General features: G+C 35.2%; 5 protein-coding genes across 7 annotated transcripts in view; 4 read left to right on the forward strand and 1 right to left on the reverse strand.

Annotated features, from left to right (window-relative positions):
* Nucleotides 1-9,184, reverse strand: part of Asap (ArfGAP domain of ASAP) — a 56,766-nt gene extending 47,582 nt beyond the window's left edge. The window contains exon 1 of one of the 2 annotated variants that reach the window (XM_028176866.2): nt 8,782-9,184. In XM_028176866.2, coding sequence (XP_028032667.2) covers nt 8,782-8,907 — 126 coding nt within the window. In that variant the 5' untranslated portion in view covers nt 8,908-9,184. The remainder of the gene's footprint in view (nt 1-8,781) is intronic. The other variant, XM_028176867.2, reaches the window with a different exon arrangement.
* Nucleotides 9,185-9,509: 325 nt separating this feature from the next.
* Muted (biogenesis of lysosome-related organelles complex 1 subunit 5) lies at nt 9,510-11,628 on the forward strand. 2 transcript variants are annotated; one of them, XM_089727573.1, is made up of 4 exons: nt 9,510-9,548; nt 9,755-9,837; nt 9,914-10,102; nt 10,797-11,628. In XM_089727573.1, the coding sequence occupies exons 1-4, from the start codon at nt 9,524-9,526 to the stop codon at nt 10,971-10,973; spliced, it is 474 nt and encodes a 157-aa protein (XP_089583699.1). In that variant the 5' UTR covers nt 9,510-9,523; the 3' UTR covers nt 10,974-11,628. The 2 variants fall into 2 exon arrangements, with proteins under 2 accessions (XP_089583699.1, XP_089583700.1); XM_089727574.1 differs by lacking the exon at nt 9,510-9,548 and adding an exon at nt 9,551-9,621.
* Nucleotides 10,977-12,333, forward strand: LOC114244914 (uncharacterized). Its single transcript, XM_028176874.2, has 2 exons — nt 10,977-11,688; nt 11,769-12,333. Exons 1-2 carry the CDS (start codon nt 10,977-10,979, stop codon nt 12,083-12,085), a joined length of 1,029 nt encoding a protein of 342 aa, XP_028032675.2. The 3' UTR covers nt 12,086-12,333.
* Nucleotides 12,334-14,294: 1,961 nt separating this feature from the next.
* Nucleotides 14,295-16,611, forward strand: LOC149502917 (uncharacterized). Its single transcript, XM_089727489.1, has 3 exons — nt 14,295-15,036; nt 15,544-15,903; nt 16,445-16,611. Exons 1-3 carry the CDS (start codon nt 14,295-14,297, stop codon nt 16,609-16,611), a joined length of 1,269 nt encoding a protein of 422 aa, XP_089583615.1.
* A 523-nt stretch (nt 16,612-17,134) lies between these two features.
* On the forward strand, nt 17,135-18,226 carry LOC149502918 (uncharacterized protein K02A2.6). Its single transcript, XM_089727490.1, has one exon. The coding sequence runs from the start codon at nt 17,135-17,137 to the stop codon at nt 18,224-18,226; it is 1,092 nt and encodes a 363-aa protein (XP_089583616.1).
* Nucleotides 18,227-22,314: the final 4,088 nt, after the last annotated feature.

Consider the following 22,314-nt stretch of genomic DNA (forward strand, 5'->3'; position numbering starts at 1 on the left):
ACCCTCTCCACAGAAATAGGCAAGATTCACATACCGATCTACCCATACCGGCTTACAATATGCTTTGCCACCATTAATTTAACTAATATTATATATCATCTTTATGACAGCATTATGTCTTAATCGTGGCAGTCTCAAAAAGTAATAAAAATATCGTCCTTAAAACAACAACAGCGCGATGCAGCGCCCTGGCAACAACCATCTAGAATTAACGCCGGACATTCAAGTTTCTGTGAGAGATCCGACAGTTACTGTTTTTTTTATTGCTTAGATGGCTCAAGACCCACCTGCTGTTAAGTGGTCACCGGAACCCATAGACATCCACAACGTAAATGCCGCCACCCCCCTTAAGATATGAATTCTAAGGTCTCAATATAGTTATAACGGCTGCCCACCCTTCAAACCGAAACGCATAACTGCTTCACGGCAGAAATAGGCAGGATGGTGGTACCTACCCGTTCGGACTCACAAGAGATCCTACCACCAGTAATAAACTGACATTTAACATAGAAAAATAACCGAATACGAACTCAATTATGATACTAAGACTGAGCCTGTGAGATAGATCGTTTATGCTGCCAATTATTAGAAAGTCATTTACTAATTATTTATAGACGTAAGTGTGTGCGTACTTTCAAATTCATCAACATTCGATCTTATGCTTATCTAATCATGTTTACTAACATGTGTACGTAATTTCAAATAAGAATCGAGTATCATCGCACACAGTTATACATATATGATTTAAGATAGATAAAACGGTGATTATTGATCGTAAAGGAAAAAGTTCAGAACTGATATGGTTCTTTTTTTTATTGCTTAGTTGGGTGGACGAGCTCACAGCCCACCTGGTGTTAAGTGGTTACTGGAGCCCATGGACATCTACAACGTAAATGCGCCACCCACCTTGAGATATAAGTTCTAAGATCTCAGTATAGTTACAACGGCTACCCACCCTTCAAACCGAAACGCATTACTGCTTCACGGCAAAAATAGGCAATAGGTTCTATAGTTATAATGTTAAATTCTAAAAGTGTATGCTTCAGGTCGTGCAGTACGTTAGCTCGGGACTGTACCCTCAGTTCCGCTCACTTGACGATAAGATTACGGCCACTTGAGCACGCCCTGTTAAACGCTAGGGACTGAAACGAGCTGCATGCAGGCAACGCGCCCGATTTATGGGAAGCCGTCTTTTTAACCGACGGCCCAAAAGAAGGAAAATCCATACTAATATTATCCACGTTTTAATATTGTAAACTAGCTGACCCGGCAGACTTCGTAGTGCTTCAATCGATAAATAAAAGACCTAAGCTTTTGTATAAAATAAACTTAAAACAAACAAAAGGAATCCGTCCGCAAAATTGTTATTTTTATTCAATTTCAAGCATTTTCATATTTATCTAATTTATCCTTTTAAACCTTCTCTGGACTACGACAAATAATTCAAGACCAAAATCAGCCAAATCGGTCCAGCCGTTCTCGAGTTTTAGCGAGACTAACGAACAGCAATTCATTTTTATATATAAAGAAGAAGAAGATAGAAGATAGATTGTGTTTGTTTGTCCGTATTTCACGTCGAAACGAAACAAACGGATTGACATGATTTTTTTTAAGTAATAGTTTTGGGTCAGGAGAGTTACAGAAATAAACTTTTATTCCGAAAAAAAATTATCTTAATCGCACGAGATAAGGCTTCATTAACTTTAGAAAAATTATGTGTCACTCGAAAGAATAATCTACCCTTTTCTTTGAACACGCGGGCGAAGCCGCGTATAAAGGCTAGTAATTATAAATCTGCTAATTAAACTTCCAAAAATATCACAAAATCAGATTATTTCTGCATTTGTGTTACTTGTTGTTTATGTTATAAAACAATTAGGTAAAAGAACAATTCAGATTTTCAGTATGCGGAAAATATGTTATACAGAGTGTTACAAATTGTTGAATGGATGATCGTTTTCATCATAAAATAACATGTCTTATGACGATTTTGACGTTAATATCAAATTATAGTGTGAAAACTTAATTTCGACACGATATTTGTTGTCGTTGAAGTAAATGGAGATGATTTTGTATTCTATTATATATTAATCATGACTTTTAGATGTTTATTAACTTCAATAGGCATTCGTAAGGAATGATTCATCGGATGAGGCTTTATCTTGCTGCATCTACGATGGCCCCAAATTTTCAATGTTCATTTAGAGACGCATTGAATATGACTCATTGGTTGTTGACCTTTAAATTGTCGCATAGGAATAATTTTAATGCCCCATACAGTTTATTTATTTAGATTACACAATGAAATGACCGCAGGATAGCAGGCGTTTACGAAAACAAACACCACAATAATACAATTTTATTGGTTTGTCGATATTCGTTCTTGATTTACACGCATTCGCAATGTATGCATTTCCAATGCGACTGTGCATTTTCTCCGAACTACCTGGGTATCTGACAGTGACAAAGTATCCGATTCGTTCGTTCAATTCTCGAGCTGTGTTTTTCTTGGAACTCTGCCAATATTTAAATCGAGGATTCACTTAAGCTTAATTGAAAAATCATTAGGTTTCGGAACTTATAATAATTTTTCTTTTAATGTACAGTTAGTCAAAGGCAAACGGGTCTAACTACTTTATTTTCAAACAATTAACGCCATGTTATATTCATATTACTAGTGGATCCCCGGTAGTCGAAATTCGACTATAATTAATTGAAATTAGAAAGTTTATATAAACACTATTATGATTTTATGGTCAAAGACTATTCTACTTCTTCACAGATTTCGCTAATTAGACAAATAATAACAAAGACAAACGATATTTAATCTATTCTCAATTTGACCACAGACTATAAGCAATAAGAAAAGTTTGACAATAAACAAATAGTATACATGCGTGTATGTATCATATACATGGTAGTGTGTGTAATGTTTTTTTTATTGATTTAATGTATTTTTTATGCATAATTTACAAAAATATTAACATTCTGCACTCCTTCTCTATATTCTCTATAAGTGAGGGAAATTTCATACTCCTCCGTCCGCACAATTTTCGTAAAAAGGGATACAAACTTTTCGCTTCACGTATTAATTATATAGATAATAACCAAATACCAGAGAAAACGATTCAACCGGAAAAAATGGGAGAAACTATAATAGAAAATCTACTTAGATGGCTGTCGTCTAAACGACATCAGCATTCACTAAGCGTCCGGGTGGTTTCTTGAACCATGATAATTCACTTTCGTCGTGTCCGAGTTCGTTTACGAATACGGTAAACTGTCACACGCACGGAAGTGTTCACATCGTGAAATTTAAATAAAGACCATAATTTACTCTTAAGATCCCTAGTTTCTGTTTAGAACAGCGGTCGGCGAACTTTTTTAATTATTACCCCAAAATATTTTTATGTAAGTTGATATACACCATGGCGAAGAAAAAAAAAAGGAAATCACTTGTTTTTAGCATCTTTCATATTAATATAGCTCCCAAGAAAATTTTGAAAAAAAAAAAAAAATAATTTTTCCTTGTTGTTTCATTTCGTTTCATCGAGTTTGAAATCACAACGATTCTAAAGAAGTTTCACTTCAATATATACCTTTTACTCACAAAAGTTTCATTTTTACCCCCCAAAATTTCATTTTACCCCAGTAATTTACCCCGGTTCCCCGACCGCTGGTTTAGAGCGTGGACTGTATCTTAGTGCTACCATCAATAACTAGATTGTATTTTTAACTGCCGCTAAGTGTGTTGCCATACTTATTAGTGTGTTTCTACATTTAAAAACAATCATATAAAATTTTATGTTTAGGATTGTCCTAAACATTTTCGAAGTCATTACAAAATATAATTTTATAAATCGCAATAATAATATGTTGCTTTAAGACAGCGAATCAATATTTGGTCGCATGTTCTAGAACATATTTATATTGAGATTGACATAAACTTAATTAAGTCAAATTGGATGCAGCGCGTCATTAAGGTCAGGGCTAGTCGAGATTACCGCACCATCTCCTTTGTAATAGCATTCGTGTTAGCGGGGAGACGCTGCCCTGGAGGGTTTCTTTGCCGATTATTAGTGGTAAGCCGAGCACCATGATTCGTGTGTGGTGTATCCCCACTCTCGTGTTAACCGGGTGTAAAAAGTCCAAAGATAGCAACCCGAGTTGGGTTTTTTTTCCTACCTAAGCTGAGAGCCTTGAGAAGCTATATCAGCGTAACCTTAACTAGTAGGTGAGCTCACGGGGCTTAAACCTGACGACGTTGCTAACATGAACCCTACCAAGAGCCGTGCTTCGCAGAATCTACCACCGGATCGAAAACGCGACCCACTGAGAAGATCCGGCGAGAAAGTCAGTGGGCTGTGTCTGAGGGTTAATTTACTCGTCGAGCCCTTCGTCGCCAGCGACGGGTTCGACGAGAACGGTTACCGGTGCTTTAGGTACCTAAAAGCACCGCTAGTGGATCGGGAGGATCCGAAATGACGTGTTTGGGGCGACGTCGCCTGCTTTCCATTCTACCATTCTATCCGCAGGATCGGGAATGTATCCCCGCGTTGGAAGACTTGCCGATTAATCTGCCGACCTGCCACTAGCAAAGACATCTTGTCTCTCGCCTGTTTCAGTTGAGTTATCTTAGATTTCTGTCTGAGATTTGGACACGGTTTGTTGATCGAATGTGGGTTTAGTCGGTTCAACTCCGATGCCCGACTCACCGCCCTCAACGCATACGCGGAAGTGCGGTGATTTCACAGTGACCGAAAAAAATCCATTATTATACAACCATAACGATTAAATGTCTTCAAGTTTTCAACTTACTTCTTATTGAACTTGATTATCAAATGACAGTTTCTGAAGATTATATAAATAATATCCGCGAAGAGAGTGTTCATTTCCCAATTAACATTCTCGTTTCAATTTAACTTTCCCATTTTCCATTCAGGATTTGAATCTACAATTTCCATTTAATGGTGAATCGCTTTAGTGACCTAGTAACCTGCGCATGCCCATACTAGGTACCTTTCTATCACTTTGTTTTATTCGTTAGCGGATACAAGCTTCGCTACGAACCTCGTTTTGATGTACCTACCGTGATCAACTCTCACACAGGAAATTGAAACACGATACGAACGTATCTAATTTGTTAAAAACATTTCTATACCATACTTTCTTATAATTAAGTCATATTTTAAAATAAAACATTGAAGTAGTTTATTACAGTGTATTTGAATAAAAAAATAAAGTTTGAAATAAAAATTTCAGTTAATAAGGTATAAAAATAGATAGGATTATTTCCTTTCAATCATAGCCTGCAAATTATATGAAAATATCAATAAAATTTCCTTTAACCAGTATCAATATAATATAAAAAGAGTTAATAAGAGTGAGTGCATAAAACTGCATAGTAGATACGGCTCACAATCTCTCCCCTTTATTTTTGACAAGTACGTAAAAGATTTGAAAGTTTTCTTACATAGTATGGCTGTATTTGTTTTGATAAGTCATACGACGCATGCAATTTGTACTAAATACCTCTCGGCTTGATGATTCTTATACTGGTGTATTGTAGGGTCGCACGAGTGAGTGCACGAGTACTGCTATATTTTTTATGTTGGCAGTGAAATGTTATGCGATCCAGTTTAAGGGGTGGGATAGGCGTTATAAAATACAATTGAGACTTCGGCCTCACGTATCAAGGTTGGTGGCTGCATTCGCTTTATAATGTATTACGTAGGCTATGAACTTCATTGAACACCAGCCAGTGCGCGAGCTTCCATTTCTAATACAGACGAGAATTTTCGGATTTACAATACTCTAAGGCTAAACGAAATATTTTGAACACTATTAAACATCTTTATGTTAGATTTTAGTAATTTTTTTTATGAAATACAAAACCATCACTATTATGATGATTCTAAAATTATTTTCATAACTTTTTTTCAGTAAAAATACTTTATGTACAAATGTAATTATAATGTATGGTAATTTATGTAGCAAGGCTAACCTAGATCTAGCCCATACTTCGCGTTCAAGAAAATGACTTTAGCGCACGCAGACAGCCGCCGCCTTATTACGTATTCACAATCGAAAGAATAGTATTGATTTATCAATTTTCATAGCGTTATTCTCTGTTACACGTTATAGATTTTAATACGCATAAATAATTAAAGCCTAATGTATTCTCTTGATTACATTTGAAATAATGTTTTGGATATTACTCGAGATAGGAAATAAGAGAGTTAGGAAAAGAAAGGTGCGAATACTTTACCATATTCGTTATACAATGAAATGCCCTTGTTGTTGAAAGGCAGAAGAGCATACAGTCCAGCCGATGGTGAGTAGTTACCATCGCTCATGGACGTCACCGATGCCAGGAGCAGAGCCAAGCCGCTGCCTACTGTTAAGTACTCTCCGCGAGCTTCGTTTGGATAAGGACATGTCATACGTTCGGGAAGTACCGTAGTGGGGAGCTTATTCCAGAGCCGGATGCTACGTGGCAGAAAACATCTCAGGAAACGCGAAAAAAAAAACTCTGTGGATAAACGCAGTAGTCCTAGGTAGTATGGACAACCTTTACTCTCGGTAAAGCCTCAGATAAACTACCTCAGTCATTTGTTAACATCAACAAGGTCTTACTACAGATCTATTAACTTCATACTATATTTGCGAATTGTACTACTAAATACAAAAGAATCATATATCAGGGGTTAGGCTTGTTCGTGTTGTTTGTGTTCTCGTCAAATTTTTCAGATTGAGTTGAAATTTTGTACTTTCATCAACGTACGTCACACTTTAAAATAACAATAACATTGTAGCCATTGGTGAACACGAAAACTGTAGAGTATTCAATACTTTGAATATAATAAATGCGAGATTAAGCAGCTAATTTAATAATGTTTCCTAACCTTTTTAATTGCTATTTATATTCATATGTTTTAAACAATGCGTCGCTACTAAAAATTAATGAAGCTTATTTTGATCAAATTAGCACGTCGATTTATACGGCTATGCCAATAACGCTGTCAACCAAAATTCTAATTTTATGAAAACGATAGCAACCCTATTTGTTAGTTAAGTTTTCACACTCAATTCAGTGAAACAATTTTACGGAATTCTATACGGAAATAGTCCTAGGAAAGAACATATGCTACTTTTCATTCCACTGCTGACTACGGGTCTACGCCTACGACGGCAAGGCTGAAAGGCAAGACTTCAGAAGCCAACACTCACTAAACATTGCCGCAACAACGCCATTTTCGTAAGCACAAAAATGTAAATATGATCACCTTATTATTTAGATTTGATTTAGTTTTTGTTTTCCTTTAAAAACTTAAATTACAACTCTGTAAATTATCATATCATTATTTGCTAACAACAAGGGGGCGTAATGGACGCTGGCAAGGTCGAAACTCGCCCACACTATTCCAGATTCCTCATAATACGTCCGCATCCTCGTCAATATAATATTTTCTATTGAATACATGTTTATTGTAATCTAATCATGAATTTCAAATAAAAAATGGGTCTTTAAATATTTACAAAGGAAATATTTTGATTAAATTGATATATTTTTTTATATGTACAAGATTTTTAACCAGTTTTATTTATGCAGTGTAGTGAATCTAAATTTCATCCTCTGGATATTTGATGATGAATATAATTTTATAATGAATTATATAAAAATTTTTGGTTATTATAATATTGGGCAACTACAATCCTATTAGGACTTATTTTTTATTGTTTTTAAACTAAATAATACTTTCGCAGTAGGCAGCGGCTTGGCTCTGCCCCTGTCATTGTTGGGCCGTATGCTCGTGTGCCTACAAGGGCAATAAAAACCACATCTAATGCCAAAATTCATGTGAATATGCCACTGGACTATATTAAAAGACGTTCAGCAACTGAACAAAAAAAAATATAAAATTTCAATAAGTAAATGTGCAAAATATAATATGAAATAAAAATAAAATAAAATATAGTATTCTAAATAAAACAATTAAATGTATCCTATTATTTCACCCTACTCCATATTTTGTCCCTATTATAAGTTTTATTTCATTATTTATATTATAATCGCAATTAAAACTAAAACGTTTTAAAGGCACATGTCCTATTTTACATGCTAATATATTTTGTACAAGGGCTACTTGTTAAGTAAAAAGGAAAGACATTTAGAATTAATAATAATGACTAAAATTTTATAATACATTGATTAGATTAAAATCACCATTATTTTACTGATAAACTCAGATCAGTAATTGGCAAATAAGCAGGATAAAGATTTATGCATTAGGCTCACATATCATCCAAATATGTTGGTATTGATTATTCAAACTTTGCCCAACAAGGAGAGTGATAAAAATAAGTACAGGCTAAAAACATGCATTTCAAAACTTAGATCCAAAATAAAACAGGATCGATTCAACATATTATAACCACCGTACATGGGAATTGGGGCTCATAGGCCATCTGATATAACTGATAAATATTGCTAAAAAACACATGAATGCCGCTGTTTAGCTTAAAATATAACATTGAAGTGCCTACTGTGGTGGTACAGCAGCTGGCCAACAGTTCAACCCACAATACATGATTGCTTTGCTGCAGAAAAAGGAGGAACCCGGAAAGTTCCAATGTCCTCTACAACCAGTTACGTTACATTTATTTTCCAGTATTCAGAAGATTTTTCCATCTAATGTTTTAAAATGTTCATTGAAGGAAGTAGTTTTTTTTTTTATATTCAAATTTATGAAAACAGGTGTAAAGTTATTTTGTAATTACCTCTTCTAGAGCGTTGATTGTTTGACGACATTGTGGAATTCGTGACACGAACGTAGATGTAGTCGGTGAACTGTAATCCTCTCGAGTTTCCTCAATGAATTCACCAATACCAATAAGACCCGGCATTGTTACTGATATCACTATTTTGCCACCAGAGTCCAATTAACAGCCGTTTTGAAGGTAAAATTAAACCACTAGTCAATGTCAAGAGAAAGATTTAACAACCGCATTGTCACTAACAAACACGCAAATAAAAACAATAATCACAAAAGCTCCGAATCTCACGATACACCCATTCTCTACAACGTTGAATGAAATTACTAAATTGATTGATGAATGCATAGAACGATATGGTTGGTTTTTGATTGAACCATAGTGACGAAAAGAATGGGAATGATTTTAGTAAATGATTGGTCCTGTGGCTTTTCTTTTTTGTCTCGTCTTCTTCGATCATCAATAGTAACTACTAGTTACTATTGTTGATCGAAGCTCGTCTTCTGAATTCTTCTCGTCACTAATAAAGGTTGTATGGATCAGCCGTTTACTTTACTCTAGAATGGTGTAAGTTGTAGCAGGTTTGTGTCACGTACTTAGAAGCATTGAAATTTATTCTTTCCAGTTTCGATTTTGATGAAATATCAAATCACTCAGTTCAAGATACATTTCGACTTCTATGGTAAAATCCAAAGAGTAAAGAAAAAAATTGGGCTTAGTCTTAAGTGTATAATCTATGGCTTAGTCTATGACAATGACTGAGCTGTCACGAGGTTTGTGCAATTTTGTAATATTTTTTGATAATATTACTAAATTTAATAGGCAATTTAGGTGTAGTGTTCATAAGTAAGGAAAGTGTTGAACTTTGTTAATCTGCAGTTGGGCGTTTTATTTATTTTTAAAGAGAATATTTAAAATAGCTTATTATAACGCCTATAAGTTGTCAAGTTGTAATCAAGTTAAAATCGTCCTCTTACAGAAATTGGCGAAATTTGGTCAAGATTATTCGACCACCGTCCATTTCTGAATGGAGAGATAAAGTATATGCTGAAAGAGTTTGAGGTAGTCCATAGTATTTATAAAATGAATAATTTGTAACAATCAACCAACACATAATTATTCAATTTGAGTTTTATAGGAAAAGAGAGGCGATCGAGAAGTTGAAAACCTATTTAAAATCTTAGAAAAAATTACTGAAATCAAAGATAATGAATCAGAACGTATTAGAAAAAGTGGCCATAATGCATTACCAGTACTGAGTGAAAAACTTGAACAGGCCTTGAATTTATGTGAAGAATTGGAAAAAGATTATCTTGAAACACAAAAGGTACGTTCATAAAATATATTTTTTAAAATGCTACCACAATACTTGTATTTAAAGACAGCCATATTTGCACCAGATTCTAATTCATCAGTGGCTACCAAGAATTTATGAAACCTAACTACTACCAGAATATGCTATTGTCTGGCTCATTCTTTTATTTTTCTGTACTGGATTCCTTCTACTCCTTTTCAATTCTGTAAACTGAAACATTTGTATTCCTGATACCCACTTCCTACTGGTACACCTGGTAATCATTCATTTTGGGGGACTATCTTGAAAACAATGTTTGTATACACTTTAAAAATATGAAGCTTAGAGATTATAGGATTTAAATGCAAGCATAGTTGCTTCTCAAGTATATATCAAGTAAAGTATCAAGTAAAAGCTAATACTGAAGGGATTTAATAATAAATATATATCAGAAAGCTAAAATTGATGTCATGTAGACGTCAACTTGATGCTTCCTCTATGATTTGAGTATTTTTTACCTGATAATAAAGATTACTCAATTTGTTGGTTGTCCAAAGAGCAAAAATTACAGGCCTATAATTTAAAAGTTGCAACAGGTTCTCAAAGAAGGCTGCACTTTAGTATTATTATTTTCGAATTTCCAACATTTTCAATATTTAACAGTTCCTGGTCATGGATGTTTGTCAGTCGCTAAACTGTAAATGTTTTGATTAAATTTCGTTTTCAGGTTTGCCAGAAGCAAATAAAAAGTAACCAAGAATTGAGAAAAAGAGAATGGGACAAGTTCATTGATGATATGAACTTTAAGTGCCAAAGGATCGATAACGCTTTTGAGGAAAAAGAAGAAGAATTGAGAGATCTGTATGCTGACCTAAAACACAAATTAAATATTGCTGACATTTAAATTATGGATCTTAAAGGTTCATTAGTTGATACAAATGTTAGGGTTTATCCAACAAATGGCTTTTTGGAATATATTAAAGAAATCAAAGATGACAAAGTACCAGAAAACATATTGAAATTAAAAAATGGAAGTGACTATGAAACAAAATGTGATGTAAAAGATTTTGATTATTTTGCTAAGACTGTGAACTTAACCAATGAAGATATTGAACTACTAAGGACTATAAAGAAAACAATATCAAGAGATTCTGTTATGAAAGTAAATAAAACAGAAATAGAGCCTGAGTTTGTTGAACACAATAAAATAAAAACAAATAAAACTAAATCAATTTCAAAAAATGTCACTGACAATGATGAGAAGCTAACAGATAAAAAAGAAAGTATTGAAAATTCTAAATCAAGTAATAATACAATAGGTAATGATAGTGAAGCTGATAAAAATAAAGGAACATATTTAACAACTTCAGATGTCTATTGGTTATACCAGCATCTTCAACAAAGGAGAACTAATGGGGATACTGTTCCATACCTACATGAACTTTTAGAAGGAGCTACAATGGAAATGCCTGGAAATAAAGTACTTAAGAGAAATCCTGTTTTAGAAGCAAGATGTGTGAAACTTAGAGCTCAGCAGGAAGCAAGAGAATACAGAAAAATGACTAAAGGAGTAGATAATGTTAGAATGAGATTTCCAGAAGACAGTATTTCCTATCAATGTAAGTCTTTGACCATGCTTTGTGAATACTTTGATTCTGTGCTTATAGTTTATACTAATGATAATTTAAAACACTTTCAGTGAAACAGGTAAATCGACAATTGATTGCTATTGGACAGTTCATTATTTCAATATTTGCTGGATTTCTCTTTGGGTTCAAAGGTGTTGAATGGATGATTGGCAGTTTAGATTTTGGATTTCGCCTTCTTCTCGGTGTTATGTGTGCATTAGTAATAGCACTAGCAGAAATATATTTCTTAGCTAAAAAACTTAATGAAGAACTGAATATACCTGAAACTGTTCAATTAGGTGGACCTCCAAAGTTTGTGGATGCAAAGAAAAATGAATATTTAGTCAAAGAGCCAAAAAAATCGACAGATAAGGAACATCAAGAGTAATAGCACAAATAATAATAATGTTGTAGTACAGAATTGGAAACAAAAATACTTTACTTTCAGACTAGGAATTCATTTTTGTTGTTTAATTATTAATCCATAAATATGTAAATATAGCAACCTAATCTTATGTTCATGTATTGAAACAAGTACAATGTTATTTAGTTTACTTTAGTTATATAGATTAAAAGAATGTATTTTTTCTTGACACATATCGCCTTTTTGCATTAAAAGTGTACAATTTCCAAAAATATTTTTTATTTATTTTACCTATGTTCTGAGTACTATTAACAAAATTAATACACAATTTTATCTTAATTTGAAAGTCAGATAATGTAACTGGTAAAAAGTCAGAAATAAATGTTGGAAATATGATTAATATTAACAATGTTACATAACCTTTAAAACACTTCTGTAAAATTAGTAAGTTCTGAGATTATACAGTTTTAATGCGAGAAGACGATTTATTACTCTTTTTTTTTATGAAATCATTACATTATTGCGTATTGATCTACAGAACTATTTTGTCTACTGCCCAGTTTGAGGATAAATTTTTAGCGCCCCCATTTTTTCACCTACTTAAAAACCACGATATCTTCAATTTAAATTAATTATTACGAACTATATGTATTAGCATAGATTATACACTTAATATATTCGAGATATATTAGTGGAGATTAAACATTCATTCTAAACGAGACTTTTACTGTAACTCGCATGAGTTAACTTGATACCTGAGGCGTCGTTAATAAAATTGTACGAAAGTGTAGTTTACTGCAGTGCTCCCGGTCACCGTCCTCCCCGATCCCGTCGACGAAGGGCTCGACGAGTAAATTAACCCATAGACACAGCCCACTGATTTTCTCGCCGGTTGCGTTTCCGATCTGGTGGCAGATTCTGCGAAGCACTGCTTTTGCTAGAGCCAGTGTTAGCAACACTCCCGGTTTGAACACCGTGAGCTCACCTACAAGCTCGGTGGATCTAGAATAACCCCTCGAGGTTTCTAGAATATGCAGGAACAAAACATGATGCGCGTGCACAACGCAGGAAGCTAACCACAAGTGACGACATGTGACTCGACGTGGGAAGATTCAACTACGTAGGTAATCATTATGGCTGGCACCGCTTCCGTTTTTTTTTTATGGGTTAGATGGGTTGTCGAGTTCACAGCCCACCTGGTGTTAAGTGGTTACTGGAGCACATAGACATCTACAACGTAAATGCGCCACCCACCTTGAGATATAAGTTCAAAGGTCTCAAGTATAGTTACAATGGCTACCCCACCCTTCAAACCGAAACGCATTACTGCTTCACGTCAGAAATAGGCAGGGCGGTGGTACCTACCCGCGCGGACTCACAAGATGTCCTACCACCAGTAATAAACGTTCTTGCCTCGTTCCCCAAACAGACCCAAAAAATGGACTTTTGCGCATGTCAAGGTAAGAAATCAGGACTCGTGCCGATTACTATAGTTTATAGGACTGTTTTTAAAATCTTTCCACAAAATAAAAATTAAACTTTAAAAATTATAATTTGCGTAGTTATTGGCGGTAGGACGTCTTGTGAGTTCGCACGTTTAGGTATCACCACCCTGTCTATTCAGTTTGAACGGTGGGGCATCCGTTGTACTGTACTTGAGACCTTAGAACTCATATCTCAAGGTGGGTGGTAGCATTTATGTACTGCGTCTATATTTCACCCCATTCTTTTTTGTTCATTTAATTTCATCCCAATTGAATACGGAATTTTATCTCATTTCGCTGGCATGGCATTGCCAGAGACTGAGCAAGTAGCATGTAATGATATTAGTAATCACTAATCACTACGTGGCTTTTTTTAAGAGATATTATGACCTGGTAACTAAGACCTTGAAGTCATGTCTTATTTTAATTTGTGTTCATATTTTTATGAAAAATGATGATATAGAGTGAAATGAAATGAAACGAAGACAATTAATTTGTGACATTAATCAACTGGGATGAAATTAAATGAGATGCGATGAGATGATATGGGTTGAAAATTAATCTCAATAGGTAAAATGGTGGTCATTGTTATGTATAGATATTAAGTCACATTATAAAAGGGCAGGTAGTTGCAAAAATAAATCAGTCTGCTTTGGAATTCCGACTTTTATTTGTAATACACAACAACTGGCGACGAGGATAATCATTTAAAAACATTTTCGACGCGTGTTTTCTCTTAAATTGTAATAATGCCGATTGGGAAAGTTGAAAGTTTTGATATGGGATCTCAAAATTGGGACACATACATTCGTCGTGTAAAACAATTCATGGAACTCAACGACATTGAACAGAGACTTCACGTTGCAACGCTCGTGACCTTAGTTGGGTCTGAGTGCTATGACTTAATGTGTGACTTGTGTGCTCCGGACTTACCAGAAGAAAAGGATTTCGACATACTCGTAAAATTAGTCAAAGATCATCTAGAACCTGAAAGATCGGAAATAGCAGAACGTCATATCTTCAGGCAAAGAAAGCAGCAAAATAACGAAAGCATTCGTTCCTACCTACAAAGTTTGAAACATTTGGCTAAAACTTGCAATTTCGGCATCACATTAGAAATTAATCTACGCGATCAATTCGTATCAGGATTATATAGTGAGGAGATGCGATCAAGGTTGTTTGCTGAAAAAGATATAGATTACAAGCGCGCTGTTGAGTTGGCATCAGCACTGGAAGCAGCGGATCGACATGCGATGGCGGCTGGGGGCACTGGGGGCAGCTCACAGGCTGCGTCCGAGAGCGAAGGCATGCATCGGGGCGGCGGAGCGCGCGTGGAGGCTCGCTGCGCCTGCAGACGCTGCGGCAAGCTGGGCCATGCGGAGGGTCGGTGTCGGTACAAGCACTACACCTGTGACTCATGTTGCGAGAAGGGACACCTAAAATCAATGTGTCGGAACCGTAAAGGTAACCAAAAGATTGAAAAAAACCGAGGTCAGTACTATTTAAACCATAGTGACTGTGATTCTAGTGATAATAGTTTTTATAACTTAAAGGACCTGATCAGTAGCGAGGGTGAAGGACCATATTACGTGAAAATTTTTGTTCAAAATATTCCATGTAAATTTGAGATTGATACGGGTTGTAAAATTTCGGCCATATCTAAAGCTTTTTATGAAAAGCATTTTATGTGTATTCCTATACAAAGCGAAATCTTGAATTTTAGTTCATATACAGGCGATGTAATTGAGACTATCGGTTATATAATGGTAAACGTATCTTGTGGTCGTGAGTCCGCCAAATTAAAACTATATGTAATTAAAAACGGCGGCGCGCCACTGCTAGGCCGAATTTGGATTAAAATATTAAAATTAAGTTTTCTAAAATGTCATTCGATTTCTGAGACGACCTCGACGGTGGAGGCTTTACGAAACGAATTTCCAGAAGTGTTTACTGGAGGTTTAGGAACATGTAAATCACGCATAAAATTACATCTAAAAGAAAAGACGCCAATATTTGTAAAGGCGCGGGCGCTGCCACTGGCGTTGCGCGAGCGCGTTGAGCGAGAACTTGATCGTTTACAAAGTGATGGAGTCATTTACAAAGTAGATAGGTCTGATTACGGCACGCCTATCGTACCAGTCGTTAAGGCAAATGGCGATATTCGTATTTGCGGCGACTATAAAATCACAATAAACCCACGTCTGAAGGATTATCACTATCCTTTGCCGCACATTAAAGATTTGTTTGCCACTTTAGGTGGTGGTGAATATTACACAAAATTGGATTTATCTAATGCATTCCAGCAATGCCTCTTAGACGAAGAATCTCAGCCGATGACAGCGATCACGACACACATTGGTACTTTTGTCTATAAGCGCGTTCCGTTTGGAATTAAATGCATTCCGGAAAACTTTCAGAAGATTATGGAAGAGATTCTAAGTGGTCTGCCGTCAACCGTTATTTTTGCGGACGATATATGTGTAACCGGAAAAAACAGGTTTGAACATTTATCAAATCTACGAGCAGTGTTGAGGAGACTCAAAGAAAACGGATTAAGAATTAATTATGACAAATGTAAATTCTTTCAAAGTTCTGTTACGTATTTAGGCTATAAAATAGACAAACAGGGCTTACACACTGACAAAAAGAAAGTTGATGCTATAGTAGCCGCCCCCGCACCTACGAATTTAACTCAATTGAGAAGTTTTATGGGTCTTGTTAATTTTTATTCGAACTTCATTGTTAATATGAGTGATATTTTGAAACCTTTGTATAATTTGTTAAAAAAAAAATGTAGAATGGTGTTGGACAAATAAATGTCATCAAGCATTTATACGAATTAAAAAAGTGTTAAACAGCTCTCCGGTACTGGCACATTATAACCCAAATTCGCCATTAGTGCTTTCCGTTGACAGCAGCCAGTACGGACTGGGCGCCGTCCTCACTCAGAAGCACATCGACGGCACTGAGCGGCTCGTCAGCTGTGCCTCACGGACTCTCGCGCCAGCCGAACTTAACTATTCTCAGCTGGACAAAGAAGCTTTGGCTAATGTTTGGGGTTACTAAACACCATCAGTATTTGTACGGGAGACGTTTTGTTTTACGAAGTGATCATAAGGCTTTGAGTTATATTCTTGGAAAGAATAAAGGTATACCTCTAACCGCCGCGAGTCGTCTGCAACGATTTGCTGTAAAGCTAGCTGCGTATGATTTTGAGATCGAATTTATTAGTTCTACAGATAATTGCCAGGCTGACGCGCTATCACGACTTCCACTGGATACTAATTTTAAGAATAATATTAAGGAGTATAATTACCTAAACTTCGTTCAAGAAAGCTTTCCACTCAGTTTTAAAGAAATTAAAAAGGAAGTTACGAAGGATCCTTTACTAAACAAAATTTACGGTTACGTCATGTTTGGCTGGCCCTCTGTCAGTAAAGAACAAGCAGAAAAACCCTATTTTAACAGAAGAGAATCCATACATATTGATCACGGTTGTCTTGTATGGGGTTACAGAATAATAATTCCAACTTCATTGCGAGAGACTGTGTTACAGGAGTTACATGAGGGACATCCGGGTATTGTTAAGATGAAACAATTAAGCCGGAACTACGTATGGTGGGAGACAGTCGATGCGGACATTGAACGTGTATGTGCTCAGTGCCAGGCCTGTCGATCTCAGCGCGCTGCACCACCATCGGTGCCGCTGCACTCGTGGCCATGGCCGGAAGAGCCGTGGGCGCGCCTTAATCTTGATTTCTTGGGACCGTTTAATAACAAATATTACTTAATTATAGTGGACGCTCATTCAAAATGGATCGAGGTGGAAAAATTGAGCTGTACATCAGCCACGGCAGTAATCGCATGTCTCAGACGATTGTTTGCTCGATTTGGCTTAGCAAAAAAGGTAGTAACTGATAACGGACCACCTTTCTCGTCGGTCGAATTTAGATCATATTTAAGTAAAAACGGTATAAAACATTTACCGGTGGCTCCGTATCATCCATCTAGCAATGGTGCAGCGGAAAACGCCGTAAAAACCATAAAAAGAGTGTTGAAAAAGGCTTTAATTGAAAAGGAAGACGACAATACCGCCTTGACAAAATTTCTCTTTATGTACAGAAATTCTGAGCATAGCACTACAGGGCGCGAACCAGCAGTTGCTTTGTTCGGACGTCGCCTGCGTGGAAGACTGGATCTGTTGCGTCCCAATACTAGCTCCATAGTACGAGAAGCACAGCTGGCAAGCGAAAGCTATAATGCAGGCACAGCCGGATATAGGGAGGCTGCAGAAGGAGACTCGGTCCTATTGCAAGATTTCACACAGGGAAAAAAGAAATGGACCACAGGAACAATAAAAAACCGCTCAGGTCCGGTGACATACAGGGTAACAGCAGATGACGGGCGGGTACACAAACGTCACATCGACCAGATTTTAATAAGTAATAATAGTCGAAAATCACGTTATTCTTTATCCAAATTAAACACTGATTTCGAGACAAAATTAGTAAATGATAGTGTGGGTGAAGTTCGGGAAAGTCCGGGTATGATCGGAGAAAAGGAGCTCAACTCCAGCTATGACACGGGACCGGAAAGTCCACAACCTGTGACTCCTAGTCACTCGCCGACGCCGCGCCGAATGTCTTGCAACCATCGCGTCAGCGCCGTAAAGCTGCTTTAACGTGTATTCAGAGAATTAAGGACCAAAATTACTAAATATATTTACATATGTGTGTATAAGAGTATATACATGTATTTATGACAGGTATACTAGTAATCTAACTAGTAATCTAAATGTTGAGAATAAGAACAACGTGAAAATTGTGTTTAGAGCCTTATAGGGTTATTGTTCGCATATCATTTATATGTATTTTTATGTTAGTTATAATCATACGATATTTGTTTCTTGTGAACACTCACTTTTGAAATTGCCTGTTTTTACTGTCATGTGTAAGCAATATCATATAACGCGTTGTTTCAACCATGTTCTCTCATTTATTCAGCATTCGGGAATTTGTATTCATTAATTTAAGAGGAGGACAATGTTATGTATAGATATTAAGTCACATTATAAAAGGGCAGGTAGTTCAAAAATAAATCAGTCTGCTTTGGAATTCCGACTTTCATTTGTAATACACAACAGTCATTTATTGAGATTTTTTCAGTGGACTTTTTGAAGGATCCCGAGAAGTTACATCCAGCGGCTTTGTTTCATTTTCCCCCATTTGTGCACTTTCACAGATATTAAACAATTAATAAATCACCGTTATTACACATTTAAACCCGAAGAAACACTAAATTGACTAAGGGTGAGACCGTTATATTAGTATTCATTATGATATTCGTAATACAGCTTGTATTCGTGTATCGGTAATCCGTCGAATTCTGATATGCTAATATTCCGTATTACTCTATTCATAATATTAGCCAACTCACATCGGTCGGGTTGTATCTATCACTCGAAAATATACTGGCATACGCTGTACGTGTCCCGCGGATATCTGTCTATCACATTCATAACAATACTGCATGCGCTAAGAGTAAGTGAGATAAACTACATGTTTACATATTGAGCAATGAAAATAAGTACATATCATTATCAATGAAGTAGGAAACCTATGGAAATGAAACGTCAACCAAAATTTCGTGCCAGTGTGACGTCATCTGGCCACAAAACATGGCGGCTTTAGTGCTGTACAAAAGATTTCAATGTTATCAGGTTTTATCGATAAACGTTCTTGGCTCATTTTATTTTAAATATTGTTGAGTATTATTTATTTGTAGAATTTATACTTTAATGGGAAGTAAGTAGGTATATTGTTATGTGCAAGTATGATATGATTTAGATGGGTGAAATCTAAGACAAGTTCGTCCTTCGAATTTGCCAAGTAAACGATATGATGATTTTTAAAAGTTGCTACACTGATTTTATAAAGTTGTCGTTTGTCGCAAAACATAAAGATATGGCGTAGTTCAAAGCCATCAGCCCATTTCTAGCATGCTAAATGTTATCGTATTTTGAGTACGTGTTTTTCTTAGACTATTACAATCTATTTTAATTGTTTTCCTGACTCTAAAGTCCGTAACATACTACTGTAGCGCACCCCAAGGAAGGTGCGCCGCACCATTTGAATCACTTTCGCTTGAGAGTGTTCAAATTTTAAACTTATCAAGGGACCGCGTGAAAAAAAAAACACCTACAGAACATTTATTCATTAATTACAAACGTCATTCCTTGTGACTTCCTCTCTAAAATCACTTAATTATTAAATATTTAACAAATTTACAATAGTGTTTTACTCACTGCGGAATAAAACTATTTTATTTAAATAGTTCCGAAGAGATTTTGTCGGTAGCCTTTTTCCCGAAATATCTAAACAGAATGTCTAAATATGTTTTGATGACATATTTTAAAGTGGTATTTATGATTAGTGTCATGATCAATAGATTCCGACCAAAAAATGGATTTTTCGGATGAGGGCTCCATAATGAATTTAAATACATATAGATAATAGTTTTAGGGCATCGACTTTCTTGAGATCCTATAAAATACGTTTTAATTATTATTTTTGTATGTTTTAAGCATGATAAATTATGAAATTTTATATAATCAATCATATTAAATCGATATCAAAGTCAATAAATAATGTACAACCCAAAACAGACGGCCGAACTGACGTGACAATGACATTTGGCGCGCTAAACATGGCGGATTTTCGGCCTCATTAGACGGAGACGGAGACATTTACGTATATTCATGTTTCATTTTATGTACGCACTGAAATACTGTTATATTGTTTTCCTGCGAGTTAAAGTGCTGAGTAAGAACGAGATAGATATATGTTTATGTATGTGCCTTCAAAATGGGTGCTATTTATATAAGCAATTGTACGTATAGAACAATATGTCGTGTCCATAGACCTATATAGTAGGGATTCCGACCGAAAAATCCATTTTTCGGTCGGAATCTATTGATCATGACACTAATCATAAATACCACTTTAAAATATGTCATCAAAACATATTTAGACATTCTGTTTAGATATTTCGGGAAAAAGGCTACCGACAAAATCTCTTCGGAACTATTTAAATAAAATAGTTTTATTCCGCAGTGAGTAAAACACTATTGTAAATTTGTTAAATATTTAATAATTAAGTGATTTTAGTGAGGAAGTCACAAGGAATGACGTTTGTAATTAATGAATAAATGTTCTGTAGGTGTTTTTTTTTTCACGCGGTCCCTTGATAAGTTTTAAATTTGAATCACTCTCAAGCGAAAGTGATTCAAATGGTGCGGCGCACCTTCCTTGGGGTGCGCTGCGGTAGTATGTTACGGACTTTAGAGTCAGCAAAACAATTAAAATAGATTGTAATAGTCTAAGAAAAACACGTACTCAAAATACGATAACATTTAGCATGCTAGAAATGGGCTGATGGCTTTGAACTACGCCATATCTTTATGTTTTGCGACAAACGACAACTTTATAAAATCAGTGTAGCAACTTTTAAAAATCATCATATCGTTTACTTGGCAAATTCGAAGGACGAACTTGTCTTAGATTTCACCCATCTAAATCATATCATATTTGCACATAACAATATACCTACTTACTTCCCATTAAAGTATAAATTCTACAAATAAATAATACTCAACAATATTTAAAATAAAATGAGCCAAGAACGTTTATCGATAAAACCTGATAACATTGAAATCTTTTGTACAGCACTAAAGCCGCCATGTTTTGTGGCCAGATGACGTCACAGCGGCACGAAATTTTGGTTGACGTTTCATTTCCATAGGTTTCCTACTTCATTGGTCGTGTCCCTACTATATAGGTCTATGATCATTATGAGTATAAGGACTATTTTTTAATTCAACTTTTTACATGTCAAAGATGCTAGTGGGAATTTTTAAATGCATTACTTTTTATTGTTTGAACCTTCATTTCTTGATTCAACTAAAGATTCTACTCAAGGCAAAATAGTGCATTTTTACATTTATTGGAATAAAATCGGTGAGCTTTATTTTCATTATTTTAATTTTATTTTCTGTTTCCTTTGAATTAGTTGGTTTTAAAACGATGATTTGAAAAACGAAAGTAGGTACGGTAGTTGACATTGTTTACCAATTTCATAAATTAATTTTTTTTTACACAAAATGTAATACTGCCACAACTAAATTAAGTGTTTTTATGTAATAAATTATGATGACAATATATTTTTGCGGTGGTATTTAATTATCTTCTACGGACTTCTCAAAATTTAAATAAAAGTTTGATTTTTTTGATTTTTGTTTATTAAGTTTGATTTGAATCGAAATGACTTTCTAAACAAACGGTTCGTGGATTATAATATTATAGATGTTGTGTACCCACTAGCCACCTCAGTACCATGTGAGAGGACTTTTTCAAAAATTTTTCAAAAAAAATTTTCAAAATTTCTAAACTTATTTCTGACCGATGTAACAGGCTTTCGGTAGAAAAAGTAAAAAAGCTGATATTTTTATGCACCAATAAGAAATAAATAATATTACTAACTTGTTGTTTATATTAATGTACAATGTTGACCAAATTCTGATTTAATAATAATATTCATTTTAATGTACATAATATTACATACTTGTAAAATATTTAGTGTGAAGTCAAATTCCTAGATACATTCCAATATACTATTTATATTATTAACTAGCTGACCCGGCAGACTTCGTAGTGCCTCAATCGATAAATAAAAGACCTAAGCTTTTGTATAAAATAAACTTAAAACAAACAA

The sequence above is a fragment of the Bombyx mandarina genome, chromosome 05, assembly GCF_030267445.1.
Source record: "Bombyx mandarina strain Sakado chromosome 05, ASM3026744v2".
NCBI lineage: Eukaryota > Metazoa > Arthropoda > Insecta > Lepidoptera > Bombycidae > Bombyx > Bombyx mandarina.